Source organism: Eschrichtius robustus, chromosome 7 (assembly GCF_028021215.1).
Source record: "Eschrichtius robustus isolate mEscRob2 chromosome 7, mEscRob2.pri, whole genome shotgun sequence".
Taxonomy (NCBI): Eukaryota; Metazoa; Chordata; class Mammalia; order Artiodactyla; family Eschrichtiidae; genus Eschrichtius; species Eschrichtius robustus.
This window is the reverse complement of record NC_090830.1, coordinates 72,288,420-72,304,503: the sequence shown is the minus strand read 5'-3', so window position 1 is coordinate 72,304,503 and position 16,084 is coordinate 72,288,420. Positions and strand designations below refer to the sequence as shown.

Here is a 16,084-nt window from a genome sequence, read left to right as displayed (position 1 = left end):
GAGTGAGTATTGTCTAGGCAGCCTCTAGCTCTCTGCTTCGTGTCACAAGACACATGGGGCTACCTCACCACCTACACTGTCCTCTGTCCACACTACGCTAGTCTGACCATCATCATTCTGCCTCAACCAACAATGGCCCTCTGTGTGGCTGAATCAGTGAATAATTTCAGGAATTACTTACTTGACTTCTTCTTATTTGATAGTTGTAACCACCTTCTTGAAACTTTCTCTTCTCCTATCCTCTGTGACATCAGAGTATTGTGGGTAACCTCTATCTCTGGCCACTTTTTCCAAGACCCATCATAGGTTTATCTTCTTCTATCTGCCTAATAAATATTGGTATCTTAGGTACTCTTCTAAGAATATTTACTCCCTACTCACACACATCCAATTGCTATTGATAAGCTAGCGACTTCCTAATTAATATCCACTGTAGACCCTTCCTCTCTTTTCCTTCTTCACAGCTCTTCACAAGCTTTTGTGAATCTTTATTCTTTTCTAAATTCAGAAAGCAATCTAATCTTTTGTAAATGCCAAGTCACAAATAAAGAACTTGTTTTAGCTATACTGTATCTGTATCCTTACTTCAAGTGTTTATTTGTATCTTTGCTACAGATTTGTCAGATTTTGATGTTCCCAATATACAAACAGTCGGACTGAAATCAACTCAAGGCAATTAAGTTTAATGACTCAAGGGCTTTCTTTCCTCAAGTATTTTCCTCCATAACTTAAAGTAATGATACTAACCTTTATGCTCCTGTAATAGATAATTAGAAACTTTTTTTTTTTGATGAGGAGGGGGCAGAGGAAGGACACAGTTTCCAATTAAGTTGGAAATGTACTAAGCCCTCTAAGATATACATTCATTGCATGTACTAAGACACAATAGAAGATATCTATTCATGATAATTCAGTTTCCAGATGAACAAAGATAAACTATTTTTTTATTTATTTACATAGACTAAATTCTATTTTTAGGATACTTTGGCTGATAAAAAATTTTTAAAAAAGAATACATAGTTGTCTTTACCTTCTAGCAGTTTACCATCTGAAAAATACGTAAGTGAGTCTAGGAAGAATAAAGTAGGTGCTATACTTGTGGGAGTATGAATTATGATTCTGGGTGTCTGAGAAGGGTTTGTGGAAGAGATGTTATCTGATCCAGGCCTTAATGTATAGGTATGGATTTAAAAGAGCACATGAAAGGATGGCTTTTAGATATAATAAACAGCTCACAAAAGGATAAACACAATTGCTAAATTATTTTCTTCAAGAACTAGATGTCCTTTTTTACCTGGTCTGTAAAATGTTCTAATAGACATCAAGGGATTAGATATTCAAAAGAAGACAGGTAAAAACACATTTATCTATATGTGCAGGAACTGAAATGAACATCTTCTTCTCTGCATTTGCCCCTGATACTAGGGTATCCAGGTTGCCTAAATCCAGAGGCAGACATTTGACTAGAAAGTGCCTTCCACTGAAATGATTATGGTTCTGCATTGCCAGCCTTTAACTTTGCTGAGAGTAACCATCTGAAATTAGTGCATAGTGGTGTGTAAATTTCTAGTTCAGTACTACATTCAGTTATAGTTGCATGCAAGATAATATGAATTTGGCTTACTTAAGTAGAAAACAAAAGAGACATCATTTGAAGGTACAAGGTAGCGCACAAAAATACAGGCAAACTGAGAGAAGAGGGCTGAGATTGGGTAGGAACAGGAACTGCTCCAGGGATCCATGCAGGAAGTGATGGATATGCCCACACCAGGGCCAGGGGAGGACTAGGAGCTTTGATTAACTGTCATACCAAGATTTCATACCACTGGGTTAGAGGAGGAGAGAATAGTTCTCCGAAGGGAAATCAGAATGTTATTGACAGAAAAAGGAATGGGATACTGGGGAGAAGGCCAGAAATTTCTCCTACACTTGATTTTCTTGTTTCCTGAGTATTTTGATTTTTAAACTTTTCTCTATTTGTTATAGACTAAATGTTTGTGTCCCCCAAAATTCATATGTTGAAATCCTAACACACAAGGTGATGGTATTGGGAGGTAGAACCTTTTGAAGGTGATTGGGTAATGAGGGAAGAACCCTCATATATGTGATTAGTGCCCTTATTAAAATTTATTTATTTTTGTTTATTTATGGATGTGTTGGGTCTTCGTTTCTGTGCGAGGGCTTTCTCTAGTTGTGGCAAGCAGGGGCCACTCTTCATCGCGGTGCGCGGGCCTCTCACTATCGCGGCCTCTGTTGTTGCGGAGCACAGGCTCCAGACGCGCAGGCTCAGTAATTGTGGCTCACGGGCCCAGTTGCTCCGCGGCATGTGGGATCTTCCCAGACCAAGGCTCGAACCCGTGTCCCCTGCATTGGCAGGCAGATTCTCAACCACTGCGCCACCAGGGAAGCCCCTAGTGCCCTTATTAAAAGAAGCCCCAGAGAGATCCCTCACCTCTTCTGCCATGTCAGGTTACAGCTAGAGGGTTTAGTCTATGAACCAGAAAGCTGGTACTCACCAGACACTGAGTCTGGCAGCACCTTGATTCTAGAGTCCCCAGCCTCTAGCACTGTGAGAAATAAATTCTGTTGTTTGTAAGCTACCCAGTATATTTACTTTTGTTATAGTAGCCCTAATAGACTAAGCCCTATTTCTCAGGTGGTAGTATAGGTCATTATTTCTTGTCTCTAATTTGCGAAGCCTTTTCTATGATTCCTAGCCTCTTCCATATATATTCAGTTCATATTTCTTGTAGATTTTCACCCCTTTACATTAATTTTCAGGAAGGAGTATCTATCCAAACAAATGAAAATCAACCCAAAGTCTAAATATGTTTCTCTGTGTTGTGTGTATGTGTGTGTGGATGGTGGTATATCAGAATCACCTGGGGAACTTTAAAAAATTGAATTAAACATACCTTATACCTCTTCTAAGTTCCACCCATAGACATACTTAATATATCAGAATATCTTGGCAGAGGAACCTGGACTTTTCTTTTAATAGCTATACTGGTGATTCTATTATGCTCACCATCTAACTTATCCCACAAGTTGAGGACTACTAATAAAGATTTTCTATGAGCCCAACCTTATTTCTATTATTGAAGATATTTGACATTTTAGATTCTATAACCACTGTGAGAAAGTTGTTGAGAGAAAGATTTCACCTCATTATAAGGAAGAACTTCTTAACTTGTGTAACTTTGGACTACCCTGCAACGGGAATAGGCTGCCCTGCAAAACAGTAAATTCTGTCTCTGAAAGTGTTTACACAGGAGTTGCATGACCATCTGCCAGAGAGAAGAGTGAATGAAAATGAGACAGTGACCTTTCTTCCCCCTTGAGAGCTAAGATATACAGTGACATGATATTACAATTAACTATGTGAACTATATATAAACAATGAATATGCAACAATGGAAATCTCACCAAACATCAAAGTTTGCTTCATGTTCTTGAGAAATTATATCGCAGGTAAATATCTGTGTGAGAGCTCCTTAGTGACAGAATGAATGATGTATGATGAGCAGCTGTCCAAATAGTGAGCTTGTTCCTATCAACGATACCATTTCAGTTGTCTAAGATGACTTGAGAGGACAATAGTGCACCTGAGATTTCAAGTAACACTTGATATTAGAATGTTAAAATATAGCATGCTCTGGTATTCAGTACTTTTAAAATTCAATCTCTTTATCAACTCAGAACAGAGTAATGATAAACAGCAGAGTTAAGCCTATAGCATGGTAGACTGATTTAAAGGTCATTGAAAATATACCCACTCTCCAAATATCTTTTTTATAGCTTTCCTTGATACTGCCATTCGTGAGTCATTGGTGGTGAGGGGGGTCAAGTATGGCCAACTCCCTGACCTTGATGGAACTGGCCTAGCTGGCAGGGTTTTATGAGGCCAGGTTCCAGAGCACGGAATTTCTCACTTCAGAACATGGGTCAGGGAGTGAGAGGTACCATGTTCTATGCCAGGTGAAGGGGAAAAGTCCAGCAAATAGAAAAGATGGCAGGGACATTCAAAATTGGTATTCAGAAACTGAAGTAGGAACCAGGAAGAGGAGAACAAACATCAACAAGATGGTAATAAATGTGAATTAGTTCAAGAATTGCCTGGTCAGGCTTTTTTTCTACAACTTTTTTTTTAATAGACCTGAAAGGGCAGTACATTCAAGTTTAAAGCATTTAGAATGAGATATACATCTTAGAGGGCACAAGGACTGGTGAGAAGGAAAGAGGCTCACAAGTGAGGTGCTGATGTTAAAAAATCACTCCCCTCTGAGTAACATGAAAACATGTCCCTGTCTGAAATTTTTTTAAAATTTGACTTTTGCAATTATTAGATAGAGTATCAGCAATTATTTTAATGATATAGCTTAATCTTTTGTAAAAATGAAAGAACGTTATGTCCTGGCCTTGTCTTTTTAATAAACTTGTGAATTTACCTGAGTGCCCTTGGTCTCATTTATTTAGGATAATTTAGGCTCTGATTTTCTTGGTCTTGGCTAAGGATATAGCACAATATCAATAAAAAGTCTGGTCAATCATTTCAATGCAGGAGACTTTTCAATGCTTTAATTCAGGATGGCATAAATAGCACACACATAGCCTTGATTAATAGTCTCCCTGTCCTTGGATAGTTTGAGTATGTTTCTTCTCTCTGACTTTGTTTTCCTATTTATACAATAGAGGATTAGAGAATGAGGTCAGAGGTCACAAATTGGTGAACTATGAACTAAAGTAAGTCAACAGACTGTTAGCTTGGTTAAGGAAGTGAGTTTTTCCTTGTATTTCAACTTGTTTTAATGAGGCCTAATGCCTTTAGGCAGGGCATACACACTCATGTTTGCCTGGGGTACCACCAAGCACCCTAACCACTGTTAACATCTAGACTCTATGTTTGTATTCCCTGCATGAGTCCTGTAAACATTTGAATTTGTGGCTCTTTGATTAGACATTTTGTCAAATTTCTTTAGACTCCTGAAGTTTTAATTCTATAAAACCTCTTGAGAGAGTGAATGTTCTTTCCCACCCCCCATTAATAGAAGGGAGATGAGCTGGAAGGAAATTGATACATGGTCAGGGCTACCTGGTATCAGGCTATCTTCACAAACTATCTCATTTAATCCTCAAAATACTCCAGTGAGATTGATACTATCATACCCACGTTATAGGTGACAGAATGATCTCAGAGATGTTAACATTTTGGCCATGGTCAGAAATTTTATTAATTGTGGGAATTGAGTTAAAACCCAGATCTATTTGTCTCCAAAACCTCTCTGTGAACAGTTTTCCTTAGTGGGCAAAAATCTTTCACAAGGATCTCTTGAATAATGAAACTTTACACAGACTTTTGAAGCACTGTCAAAGTTAGATATATAAAAGCTGTCAGATGTCCAAATATCTCAAACTGTTTTTTAAAATATTTTGTTTGCATGCTGTTTTCTTTGACCAATAGGGAGTTGCCTTCATGCCATGCTTGGGAACATACCTGACTGCCTAAAGAGCCACACAGAACTTAGGAATATTGTTAGAAAAAATTTGGCTTTCATTTACACATTCATGTGACTTAGAAAATATGTCACAAATCACTCAAATTAGAAATATAAAGCGATTTTTATCACATAACTTTCTCTATTTGGTCACAGAATACTAGCTATCCTATAAATTCAATTTGTTTGTATAAAATATCACTAAAACTCCACATGCCTTAATAATCTGGAAATAGTACTTGATTATCTAGAAAGTTTGCCTGACATAGAACAGTTCTGGTAAGGAGAAGTTTGGGTATGTCCGAATAAAGGAAGACAGAAAGAGTGTTAATATAATCATTAATTGAGTAGAAAACTTTGAGGTGTGTTGTATTTTCAATTGAGAGTTTTGTAAGACTTAAGTCTGCTAATATAAATAGAAACTTTGTGTTTAGGATGATTTTTATGTTAACATTAGTCACTGAATTGGCTACAATAAACATGGAGACCAGAAAATGTCCAGAAGAAGAATGTGTTTTTAAAAGGGAAAAAAGGTAAAGATGAAATATTAAAAATAAATAAAGTAAAAGAGTGTCCCCACCCTTCCTCCTGGTGACCTCTAAGTCTGTGAGTCTGTTTTGTAAATAAGTTCATTTGTATCATTTTTTTTAGATTCCGCATATAAGCAATATCGTATGATATTTGTCTTTCTCTGTCTGACTTCACTTAGTATGATAATCTCCAGGTCCATCCATATTGCTGCAAATGACATTATTTCATTCTTTTTAATGGCTGAGTAATATTCCATTGTGTATATCTACCACATCTTCTTTATCCATTCCTCTGTTGATGGACATTTAAGTTGCTTCCATGTCTTGGCTGTTATAAATAGCACTGCAGTGAACATTGGGTGCATGTATGCTTTCAGATTATGGTTTTCTCTGGATATATGCCCAGGAGTGGGATTGCTGGATCATATAGTAGCTCTATTTTTAGTTTCTTAAGGGACCTCCATACTGTTCTCCATAGTGGCTGTATCAATTTACATTCCCACCAACAGTGAAGGAGAGTTCCCTTTTCTTAACACCCTCTCCAGCATTTATTGTTTGTAGACTTTTTGATGATGGCCATTCTGACTGTTGTGAGGTGATATCTCGTTGTAGTTTTGATTTGCATTTCTGTAATAATTAGTGATGTTGAGCATCTTTTCATGTGCCTCTTGGCCATCTGTATGTCTGTTTCTTTGGAGAAATGTCTAGTTAGGTCGTCTGCCCATTTTTTTGATTGGGTTGTTTGGGATAGATTGGGAGTTTGGGATTGACATGTACACACTACTATATTTAAAATAGATAACCAACAAGGACCTACTGTATAGCACAGGGAGTTCTGCTCAATATCCTGTAATAACCTAAATGGGAAAAGAATTTGGAAAAGAATAGATACATATGTAACTGAATCCTTTTTCTGTACAGCTGAAACTAACACAACATTGTTAATCAGCTATGCTCCTATATAAAATAACTTTTTTTAAAAAAAGGGTGCCTATATAGAGTACCTTTCTGTAATTTTAAACTTTGGATTTAACCAACATTCATCTGATTTGACCAAAAGATTGAGGCAATAATTTAAAATTTTTACTTAAAACAAAGAGTGCTCAAATTTACAGATAGCTACTTTCTGCAAGTGCAGTGCATATTATTATGAGACATATTAAAGCAGTTAGACTGCTAAATTTTACTTTCTGTGAGTGGGGCTTTGGGAATGGGGGAGAGGGGCAAAGAAACTGCTGCCCTTTTCAAATAATTCACAAATGTGCTAATTATGTGTCAGATATGAAAGTTGAGGCATTGTGACCTTCAAGCCAACAAAAGACCTTTTCAAGTAAGCCATTTCCATGTATATTAATAAAGTGAACAATGCCGTTCCCCAGTTAAATAATGTATGGCTGCTATTTCATTATATGTAAATGCAAACCATGGAGTTGTTTCACTGTTGACATATTTAAAGTAATGCTATAAAAAAAGCAAAGGCTGCAAATCCATGTAAGTAACAGTTTGTGGTACTCTACAAATAGTCATCCAAGGATATGTTTGTTGTTCGCTTCCACTGCATGCAGTTTAAGTGCGGTTTCTCTGCAACTGAATGCATTTTGGATTTGATCAGTAAAACTTGCCATGTGCTAAAGTATATAATAGCTAACAGAGCTATTAGGAAAATGATTGTTAGAAAAGCAATCTCTTTGCAGTGATGAAGACAACGACGTATTTTGTAGATCAGAGAAAACATTGCCTCTGCACATGAATACTCACCTGTTAGCAAGGGGAATGTTGAATAAGAGTGAGGTTCAAAGGAAAAGAAAGGAATTCCATGATATTTCTCATGACTCATTCATGGTATAAAGAAATTATTTGTAAACGTTGGACTTAGGTAATGGACGTGAATGTAGTTATTTAAAAGGGCACCCATTTCCCTGGAAAAGAGTGTGAATTTCAAAAGCAATAATGCATAAAAGAATATGGGTATTACTAAGGGCTTGAATCAAATTGACTGCTCGAATGTCAAATAGTGCCTACGAAGTTGTAGTAGAAAATCAAGAACAGGAAGAAGAATTCAATTATCTTGTATTTGTCCAGCTTTGCAGCATATTTGATGCTGAATAAAACATGAATAAAGATACAGTCATGCTTAATGCAACTTAAGTATGCATAATAGACCTCTGGGAAATAATAAACCAATTACAAACTTAAAATACACCACAATCATATGAGATTCCAAGAATCTATCGGCATTCAATCCATAGGTAAACTTTTTTTTCAGTCCCTTAGGAAACCATAATAGTTAGCATCTTATTATGGGTTAGGTGTTGATACCAAGAGACTGTACAGGGTTTACTAATTCACTCACCAGTCTTCCTTTCGGCTTTAAATGATTTTCCATGGCCCTTTGTTGTTATTTATTATTTTTTTAATTTATTTTTTAAAAATTATTTATTCATTTATTTATTTATTTATGGCTGTGTTGGGTCTTCGTTTCTGTGCGAGGGCTTTCTCTAGTTGCGGCAAGTGGGGGCCACTCTTCATCGCTGTGCGTGGGCCTCTCACTATCGCGGCCTCTGTTGTTGCGGAGCACAGGCTCCAGACGCGCAGGCTCAGTAATTGTGGCTCACGGGCCCAGCCGCTCCGTGGCATGCGGGATCTTCCCAGACCAGGGCTCGAACCCCTGTCCCCTGCATTAGCAGGCAGATTCTCAACCATTGCGCCACCAGGGAAGCCCTTTGTTGTTATTCAATATCAACAGATTCTCTGAATGCTTCCATAAAGCAGATACCAGTGACATTTATGAAAATGCTGTTGTTTGTCATTGAGATTTTCTGTGAACATGTACATACTCTTACTTGTCTAGGATGACAAATGTTTCTGCATTTCCTTCATAATCTGAGATAATTTCCATTGTTTTATATTGTATTTAAGGTGGCAAATCTTGCTTGTTCCATGTCAACAAATGAAGATGGAATTAAGATCGTCAAAGTTGCAGCCAATCACCTGGAAACCTTGTGTCCACAGGTATGATAACTAACTTACTGTCTCTTTCATTAAACTAGCTATAAAAAGTTATATGTAATGCTTCAGACTTTCATACATATGGAAATATTTTAAAATATATGTTTTAAACACAGAAAATGACTCATCCTAAGGTCATACTTTATTGTTTGCTAAGCACCTCATTCTTTATTTAACACCTGGTTCTTGTAACATATTCTGAGAGACCACATTAGAATTCTGTGAAAGGTATAGTTTGAAATCAAAGCGGTGTTTTGTCTAACAGATCTGATTTATTTTTAGTCTTATTTATTTTGAAACCTCAAATTGTATGACATTAATGGTTTTTTCCCTCTTTTATCAAAAGAAGGCATGAGTTTGAAAAAAAGCCAAGAAATATTGTCTTGTCTGCAATTCAGGAGTTTTTTAAAATCTGAAGAGCAACACATTCTTTAGGGAATTATTTTTAGATGACGGAGTGTCTTGAAACCATGAATCAGGATACACATAAGGTCAATCTTAAACACCTTCCTTGTCTTAGAATAAGCAATAAATAGTATGGATAATTACTTCATAATAAAAACCACAAATGTTGTAAGGATGTGAAATATAATAATGATTAGAAACTTCAAGTGTCTGGACATCTGCTTAGATTCTAATTTTACTAAAAGTGGAGTGTGTGTTAAATTCTTGATTTGCCTTGCTGGTGATTTCATATCTAAGAATATTGAGGAAACAGTAAGGGAGAGTGCTTCCTTAGACTTAATGTTGATTAACAAGTGAACACTGGCTGAAGAAATGCAGCCTGAGGACCTGCCCCTGAGATCTCGTAACTGATGGCAGTTTTCTGTGAGGTTCCACAGGGAACAGAACCCTGCAGTGAGGTCTCTAAAGTGGCTGAATCACTTACACTCACTCCCCTCAAGAGTCTGAATTCTCATTTCTCCACATGGCGGATAACACTTGAGGCTGTCATTTTTGAAATGTCCTTTGAATCCAAATAGTATTCAATGTATCTCATTGGTTTCAATTTATAATTTTCTGATTACTCAAGGAAACATTTTTTTAAAACATTTATTAACCATTTGGCTTTCTAATTCTATGAGTTGCCTCAACCCTTCGCCAATTTTTAGGTTTTTTTTTTTTTTTTTTTTTGAATTGCATTGCTTAGGTTTGTTAAAAATGTCTTCTGTTGACTATGGCTTTTCTTTTAACTTTGAAAATAATATTTTAATCATAAAAGATTTTAAGAACTTTAATGTGAACATATGATCCATCTTTTAATTTCTTAAATAGACATTTGAGCACCTACCCTGTGCCATGGTTTGTTGGTTTGTGCTTTGTCAAGAAATTCTTGCAACAAAAATGTTATATAGTTCCCACATTTTCTTTTTAAAAGATTGAATTATTGTTATTTAACCTTTAGATCTTTTTTTCGTCTGAAATTTATTTTTATGTCTAAATGAAGTGGGATTTTTTTTTTTTTTACAGTGGTAACCATTGGGAAACCATCATGTATTATATAGTTGATCCTTTCCCAATTAATGTGAAATGTTACCATTTTTCACACATACACACACACTTTTTAAATGTTTCCATTGTTTTATATATATTTGTATACATATGCATATAAACTATAACATAAGTAATGCATGCATATATATACAATACATGTTTTATTTAATACATTGTACATGTATAATACATGCATATCAAATCTGAATAGTTTCTTTACTCCTATTCTGTATGAAATATAAATTGATAGATAAATTGAAATATGTTCCAAAGTATACAGTTTTCTGGGATCTCTATTCTATTCCAGTGACTCATTTCTTTATCCCTGCAACAGTATTATGGAACCTTTTTCCAGTTTTATGGAGATAGAATTGACATACAGCACTGTATAATTTTAAGGTGTACAGCATAATGATTTGACTTAGATACATCATAAAATGATTATCACAATAAGTTTAGTGAACATCCATCATCTCGTATAGATACAAAATAAGAAAGAAAAAAAATTTTTTTCTTGGGATTTACTCTCTTAGTAACTTTCATACATAACATACAGCCGTGTTCATTATATTAACCATGTTATACATTACATCCCTAGTACGTTCTTTCTTATAACTAGAAGTTTGTAACTTGACCACTTTTATCCAATTCCCACTCTTTCTACTTCCTACCTCTGAAAAGCAAAAATATTGTCTCTTTTTCTATGAGTTTGTTTTTGAAGTATAATTGATGTACAACACTACGTGAGTTCCTTGTGCACAACATAGTGATTCAATATTTCCATATATTTCAAAATGACCATGATAAGTCTAATTACCATCTATCATCATATAAACATGTGATATCATGACTGACAAATTCCCCACACTGTATATTTCATACCTGTGACATTTATTTTATACATGGAAGTTTGTACCTCTTAATCTCCCTCACCTAGTTCTCTCATCACCCCATTCCCCCCCCCGCCCCGTTCATGGTATCTATAAGTTTGTTTCTGTTTTGTTACATTTGTCCATTTGTGTTTTTTTTAAGATTTCATATGTAAGTGAAATCATATGGTATTTGTCTTTCTCTGTTTGACTTATTTCACTTAGCATATTCCCTCTAGGTCTCTCCATGTTGTCACAAACAGCAAGATTTAATTCTTTTTTATGGCTGAGTAATGTTCCATTGTGTGTGTTTATGTGTGTGTGTGTATACCACATCTTCTTTATCCATTCATTTATCGATGAGCACATAGGTTGCTTTAATATCTTTGCTATTGTACATAATACTGCAATGCATATATCTTTTCAAACTAGTGTTTTTGTTTTCTTTGGATAAAAAGCAAGGAGTGGAATTCCTGGGTCATATGGTAGTTCTATTTTTAATTTTTTGAGTAATCTCCATACTGTTTTCCATAGTGACTGCACCAATTTACATTCCTGTAAACAATGCATACAGGTTCCCTTTTCTCTACATCCTTGCCAACACTTGGTATTTGTTGTCTTTTGGATAATAGGCATTCTGACAGGTGTGAAGTTGACAGCTCGTGGTTTTAATTTACATTTCCCTGATGATTAGTGATATCGAGCATCTTTTCATGTGCGTGTTGGCCATCTGTATATCTTCTTTGGAAAAATGTCTATTCAGATTCTTTGCCCATTTTTAATTGGATTGTTTCTTTTTTTGATGTTGAGTTGTATGAGCTCTTTGTATATTTTGGATCTTAACCCCTTAATGAATATTTTGTTTGCAAATATCTTCTCCCATTCAGTATGAGGCCTTTTAATTTTGTTGACAGTTTCCTTCACTGTGCAAAAGCTTTTAAGTTTGATGTAGTCCCATTTGTTTATTTTTGCTTTTGTTTCCCTTTCCTAAGGAGATTTATCCCCCCCCCCCCAAATATTGCTAAAATCAATGTCAAAGAGCATCCTGCCTGAGTATTTTTTTATTGTTTACTTAACATTGTAGTTACTTTATTGCTCTAGAAAATTTAGTTTTTAAAACCATCAGATGACATACATAGTGATAATAAGACTGCCCCCCCCCACACAATCAACTGTATATTACAAGGCTTCTCTAACTTAGTAGATAAATATTACAAAATTACAAAACTAGCTGGTTACAGTTGAGCTATCAAGTGGGTATCACATTTCTATAGATCAAAAAGTTGAGTAAAAAGAAAACTGATGTCACTGATTAGTCACCGACTATATTTGAGAAATCCAAGTTACATGCACATAGAAGGAAACTCGTTACGAAAACCATTACATTACTCTGTGTTAACATTTTGCAATGTTTTAAACGTTTCCAATCATGCAACAATAAATAAAGATCAGAATGAATTTTAAAAAGGAGTTAATGGAAGCTGAACGAATGTATTTAACATATTACACAACTCAAATCACAGTTGCATAATACATCCAATCCCCCCAAACATATCTGTGCATTACGCCATTGAAACGCACACTATTTCCCCCACAACTCCTCTGGCTCCATTCCCAATCAATAACCTTTCCTATAAACTTTTCTATTTAATCTTTTAAGTCAGATTTGATGGGTAACTATGTATAATCTTCATTATTATTTCAGAACAGATACAAAGTTTAGTCATATGCTCAATCTTCAGTTACATTCCTTTCAAAAGGCATCTGAACTGCTGTAACCGTCTATGACAATTCAAGCCTAAGAAACGGAGAAAATTGGCAGTCAAGAATCTGATCTAAGTAACTGTGTAAACTACGATAATACTAAAACCTGTGTGTCCACATTTCTAAAAGAATGATTTCCTGTTTGAGAAGTGTTACTCAATGGATCTCTGAAAGGAAAACTGACTACTGTACTGCTCTCTGATGTAAAACACTTAAGTGACCACAAATATTTACCCAGTTGGTTAACAAGCTTTCATTTGGGCCTTTTAAAAAAATATTCAAAGCCACAGAAGTAATTATGAAAATAAAATTTTGGAAAGTCATAGTATAAGATACATATAGAATTCCTATTATAATGGTACATCCAAAATAAATCTGTCCTAACAAAGCAGCACAAAATCAATTTAGAAACAATTTGAAATTAAATACAGTGGGCAGTGTTTTTGTTAAAATCGTCGACCAAAATTACTTAATAGCAAAAGAATACTGTCTCAAAATATACTGAATTTACATGTTAATATTACCACAATGAACTCATGCCAGATATAAATTCAGATTACCAATTAGATGAAAACAAACTTTAGAGGTATTTTTACCAGAGAAATAAATGTACTTCATGATAAAGGCACAGCAGCATCTAAAGAATTTTTGATACATTTATCACAAGATTCAAACTTCCCTATTAACAACACATTACAATAAAGTTGCTCAGCAAGTGTTTAAAAGGCTTGATTTAACATGCCAGGAAAATGAATATTTTTCTTTTGAGATGCATTTATGTAAATTATGCAAATTGCATTGAGGTCACTTTTACACCTGGAATTAACCATCCCTAGCAGAAGTACCAGCAGCTAACAATGCTTATTTATATTATATATAACTTAGCTGAATGTTAAACTATGCAACTGTTGGTGCCAGTCTGCATATAAAGGCAATGCTCTGGAGACAAAGTCTTGTCACAAACAGTGGGCAAGCAGGTTTCATTATCAGATGTTCAACAACAATCCTCGGTTCAGTAAACAAAGTCCAACTATATGGATTTCTTCGAGAGGAGTATCAAAGAGTAAGGAATCTATAGCATATAAAAGGGTGGAGCAAACTTCCTTGACCACTAAAAAGCATAAAAACTGTAGTAGGCATCAAGAATATTTCATTACAAACAATGAATTTCAGAATATTCTGTTGATTAGCGCTTAATTTATCCAAGAGAGCTCTCAGCAGAGGTAAGCTATTTGAACCCTTTGCATCAAGGACCTTTTTCGTGTATGTGGCAGCATGAAGCAAATAAAATAACAAGACTGGGAAAATACTCATTGTAACCGGGTAGGCAATTGACAAAAATGAGTGAATAGAACAGGTAGTGGCAGCTGTCCTCTGACGTAGCATGGGCCTGGAATGCTCTGTTTAACTGAAAGTGTGGTAATCTTTGGTGCAGCCTCAGAGCACTAGTCAGAGCATTTGCCAGCAAAGCACATTGGTAAAAGCTTGCTGCTTCATGCAACCCAAGAAGAGACAGAACAAAGCAGAGCCGTAAACTGTGAACAAGCGAGAAAGCCACATTGCCATGTCCAGTTTATTGGCCATCATGAATTACACTGCGCCTGCCCCTTGGGGGCTGTTCAGGCCGTATCTGCCATGGGGGGCTCACACACGCATCTGGGACGCTGTCCAGCATGGCCAAGAGCAAATCTGGGTTTCTAGAAAGCCCGAAGTGAAGGCAGAGCTTTGGAACAAGGCTCAGCAGGGCCAACCTAACACTGGCTCCAGGTTATTGCTGAACCCGGAAGCACTCCCTTCACTTCTGTGGGGAAGAGGTGGTGATGCATAGGGGAAACCCTCAGTGGTGCCCTGAGGCATGACAGGGAAGTGTCCCTGCTTATGTTTTTTCCTAGAAGTTTTATTGTTTCAGGTCTTACATTTAAGTCTTAATTCCTTTTGAATTTATTTTTGTATATGGTATGAGAAAATAGTCCAGTTTCATTCTTTTGCATGTAGCTGTCCAGTTTTCCCAAAACCATTTATTGTAGAAGCTGTCTTTTTCCCATTGTATATTCTTGCCTCCTTTGCTGTAGATTAATTTCCGTATAAGTGTGCGTTCATTTTTCTGGTCTCCTTTTTATGTTCCACAGATCTATGTGTCTGTTTTTGTGCAGGTACCATACTGTTTTGATTACTATGCTTCGTAATATAGTTTGAAATCAGGGAGCATGATACCTCTGGCTTTGTTCTTCTTTCTCAAGATTATGTTGGCTATTTAGGATCTTTTGTGTTTCCATAGAAATTTTAGAATTATTTGTTCTAGTTCTGTGAAAAATGCCGTTGGTATTTTGATAGGGATTACATTAAATCTGTAGATTGCCTTGGGTAATATGGTCATTTTATCAATAATAATTCTTCCAATCCATCAGCATGATATGTAGAGATATTAGAAAGCCATCTGTTTGTGTCTTCTTCAATTTCTTTTATCAGTGTTTTATAGTTTTCCTAGTACAGGTCTTTTACCTCCTTAGTTAGATTTATTTCTAGGTACTTTATTCTTTTTGATGCAATTGTAAATTGGATTATTTTCTTAATTTCTCTTTCTGATAGTTTGTTAGTGTACAGGAACACAACTGATTTCTGTATATTAATTTTGTATACTGTAACTTTATTGAATTCATTGATGAGTTATAATAGTTTCTTGGTAACAGGTTTAGGATTTTCCATATATTGGACCTTGTTGTCTGCAAACAGTGACAGTTTTACTTTTTGCCTTACAATTTAGATTCCTTTCATTTCTTTTTCCTGTCTGAATACTGTGCCTATTACTTCCAGTGCTATGTTAAATAAAAGTGGCAAGAGTGGGCATCCTTGTCTTATTCCTGACCTTAGAGGAAATGCTTTCGGCCTTTCATACATTGCATATGATGTTGTCTGTGGGCTT

At 35.7% G+C, this 16,084-nt stretch overlaps 1 protein-coding gene and 1 pseudogene across 1 annotated transcript in view; one reads left to right on the top strand and one right to left on the bottom strand.

The window, feature by feature from the left end:
- Positions 1-16,084, top strand: part of CTNNA3 (catenin alpha 3) — a 1,637,417-nt gene that overhangs the window by 1,003,312 nt on the left and 618,021 nt on the right. The window contains exon 9 of the mRNA XM_068548855.1: positions 8,945-9,037. Within this exon, the coding sequence (XP_068404956.1) occupies positions 8,945-9,037 (93 nt within the window). The remainder of the gene's footprint in view (positions 1-8,944; positions 9,038-16,084) is intronic.
- The window catches only part of LOC137767633 (transmembrane protein 33 pseudogene), an 83,095-nt pseudogene continuing 81,069 nt past the window's right edge, over positions 14,059-16,084 (bottom strand).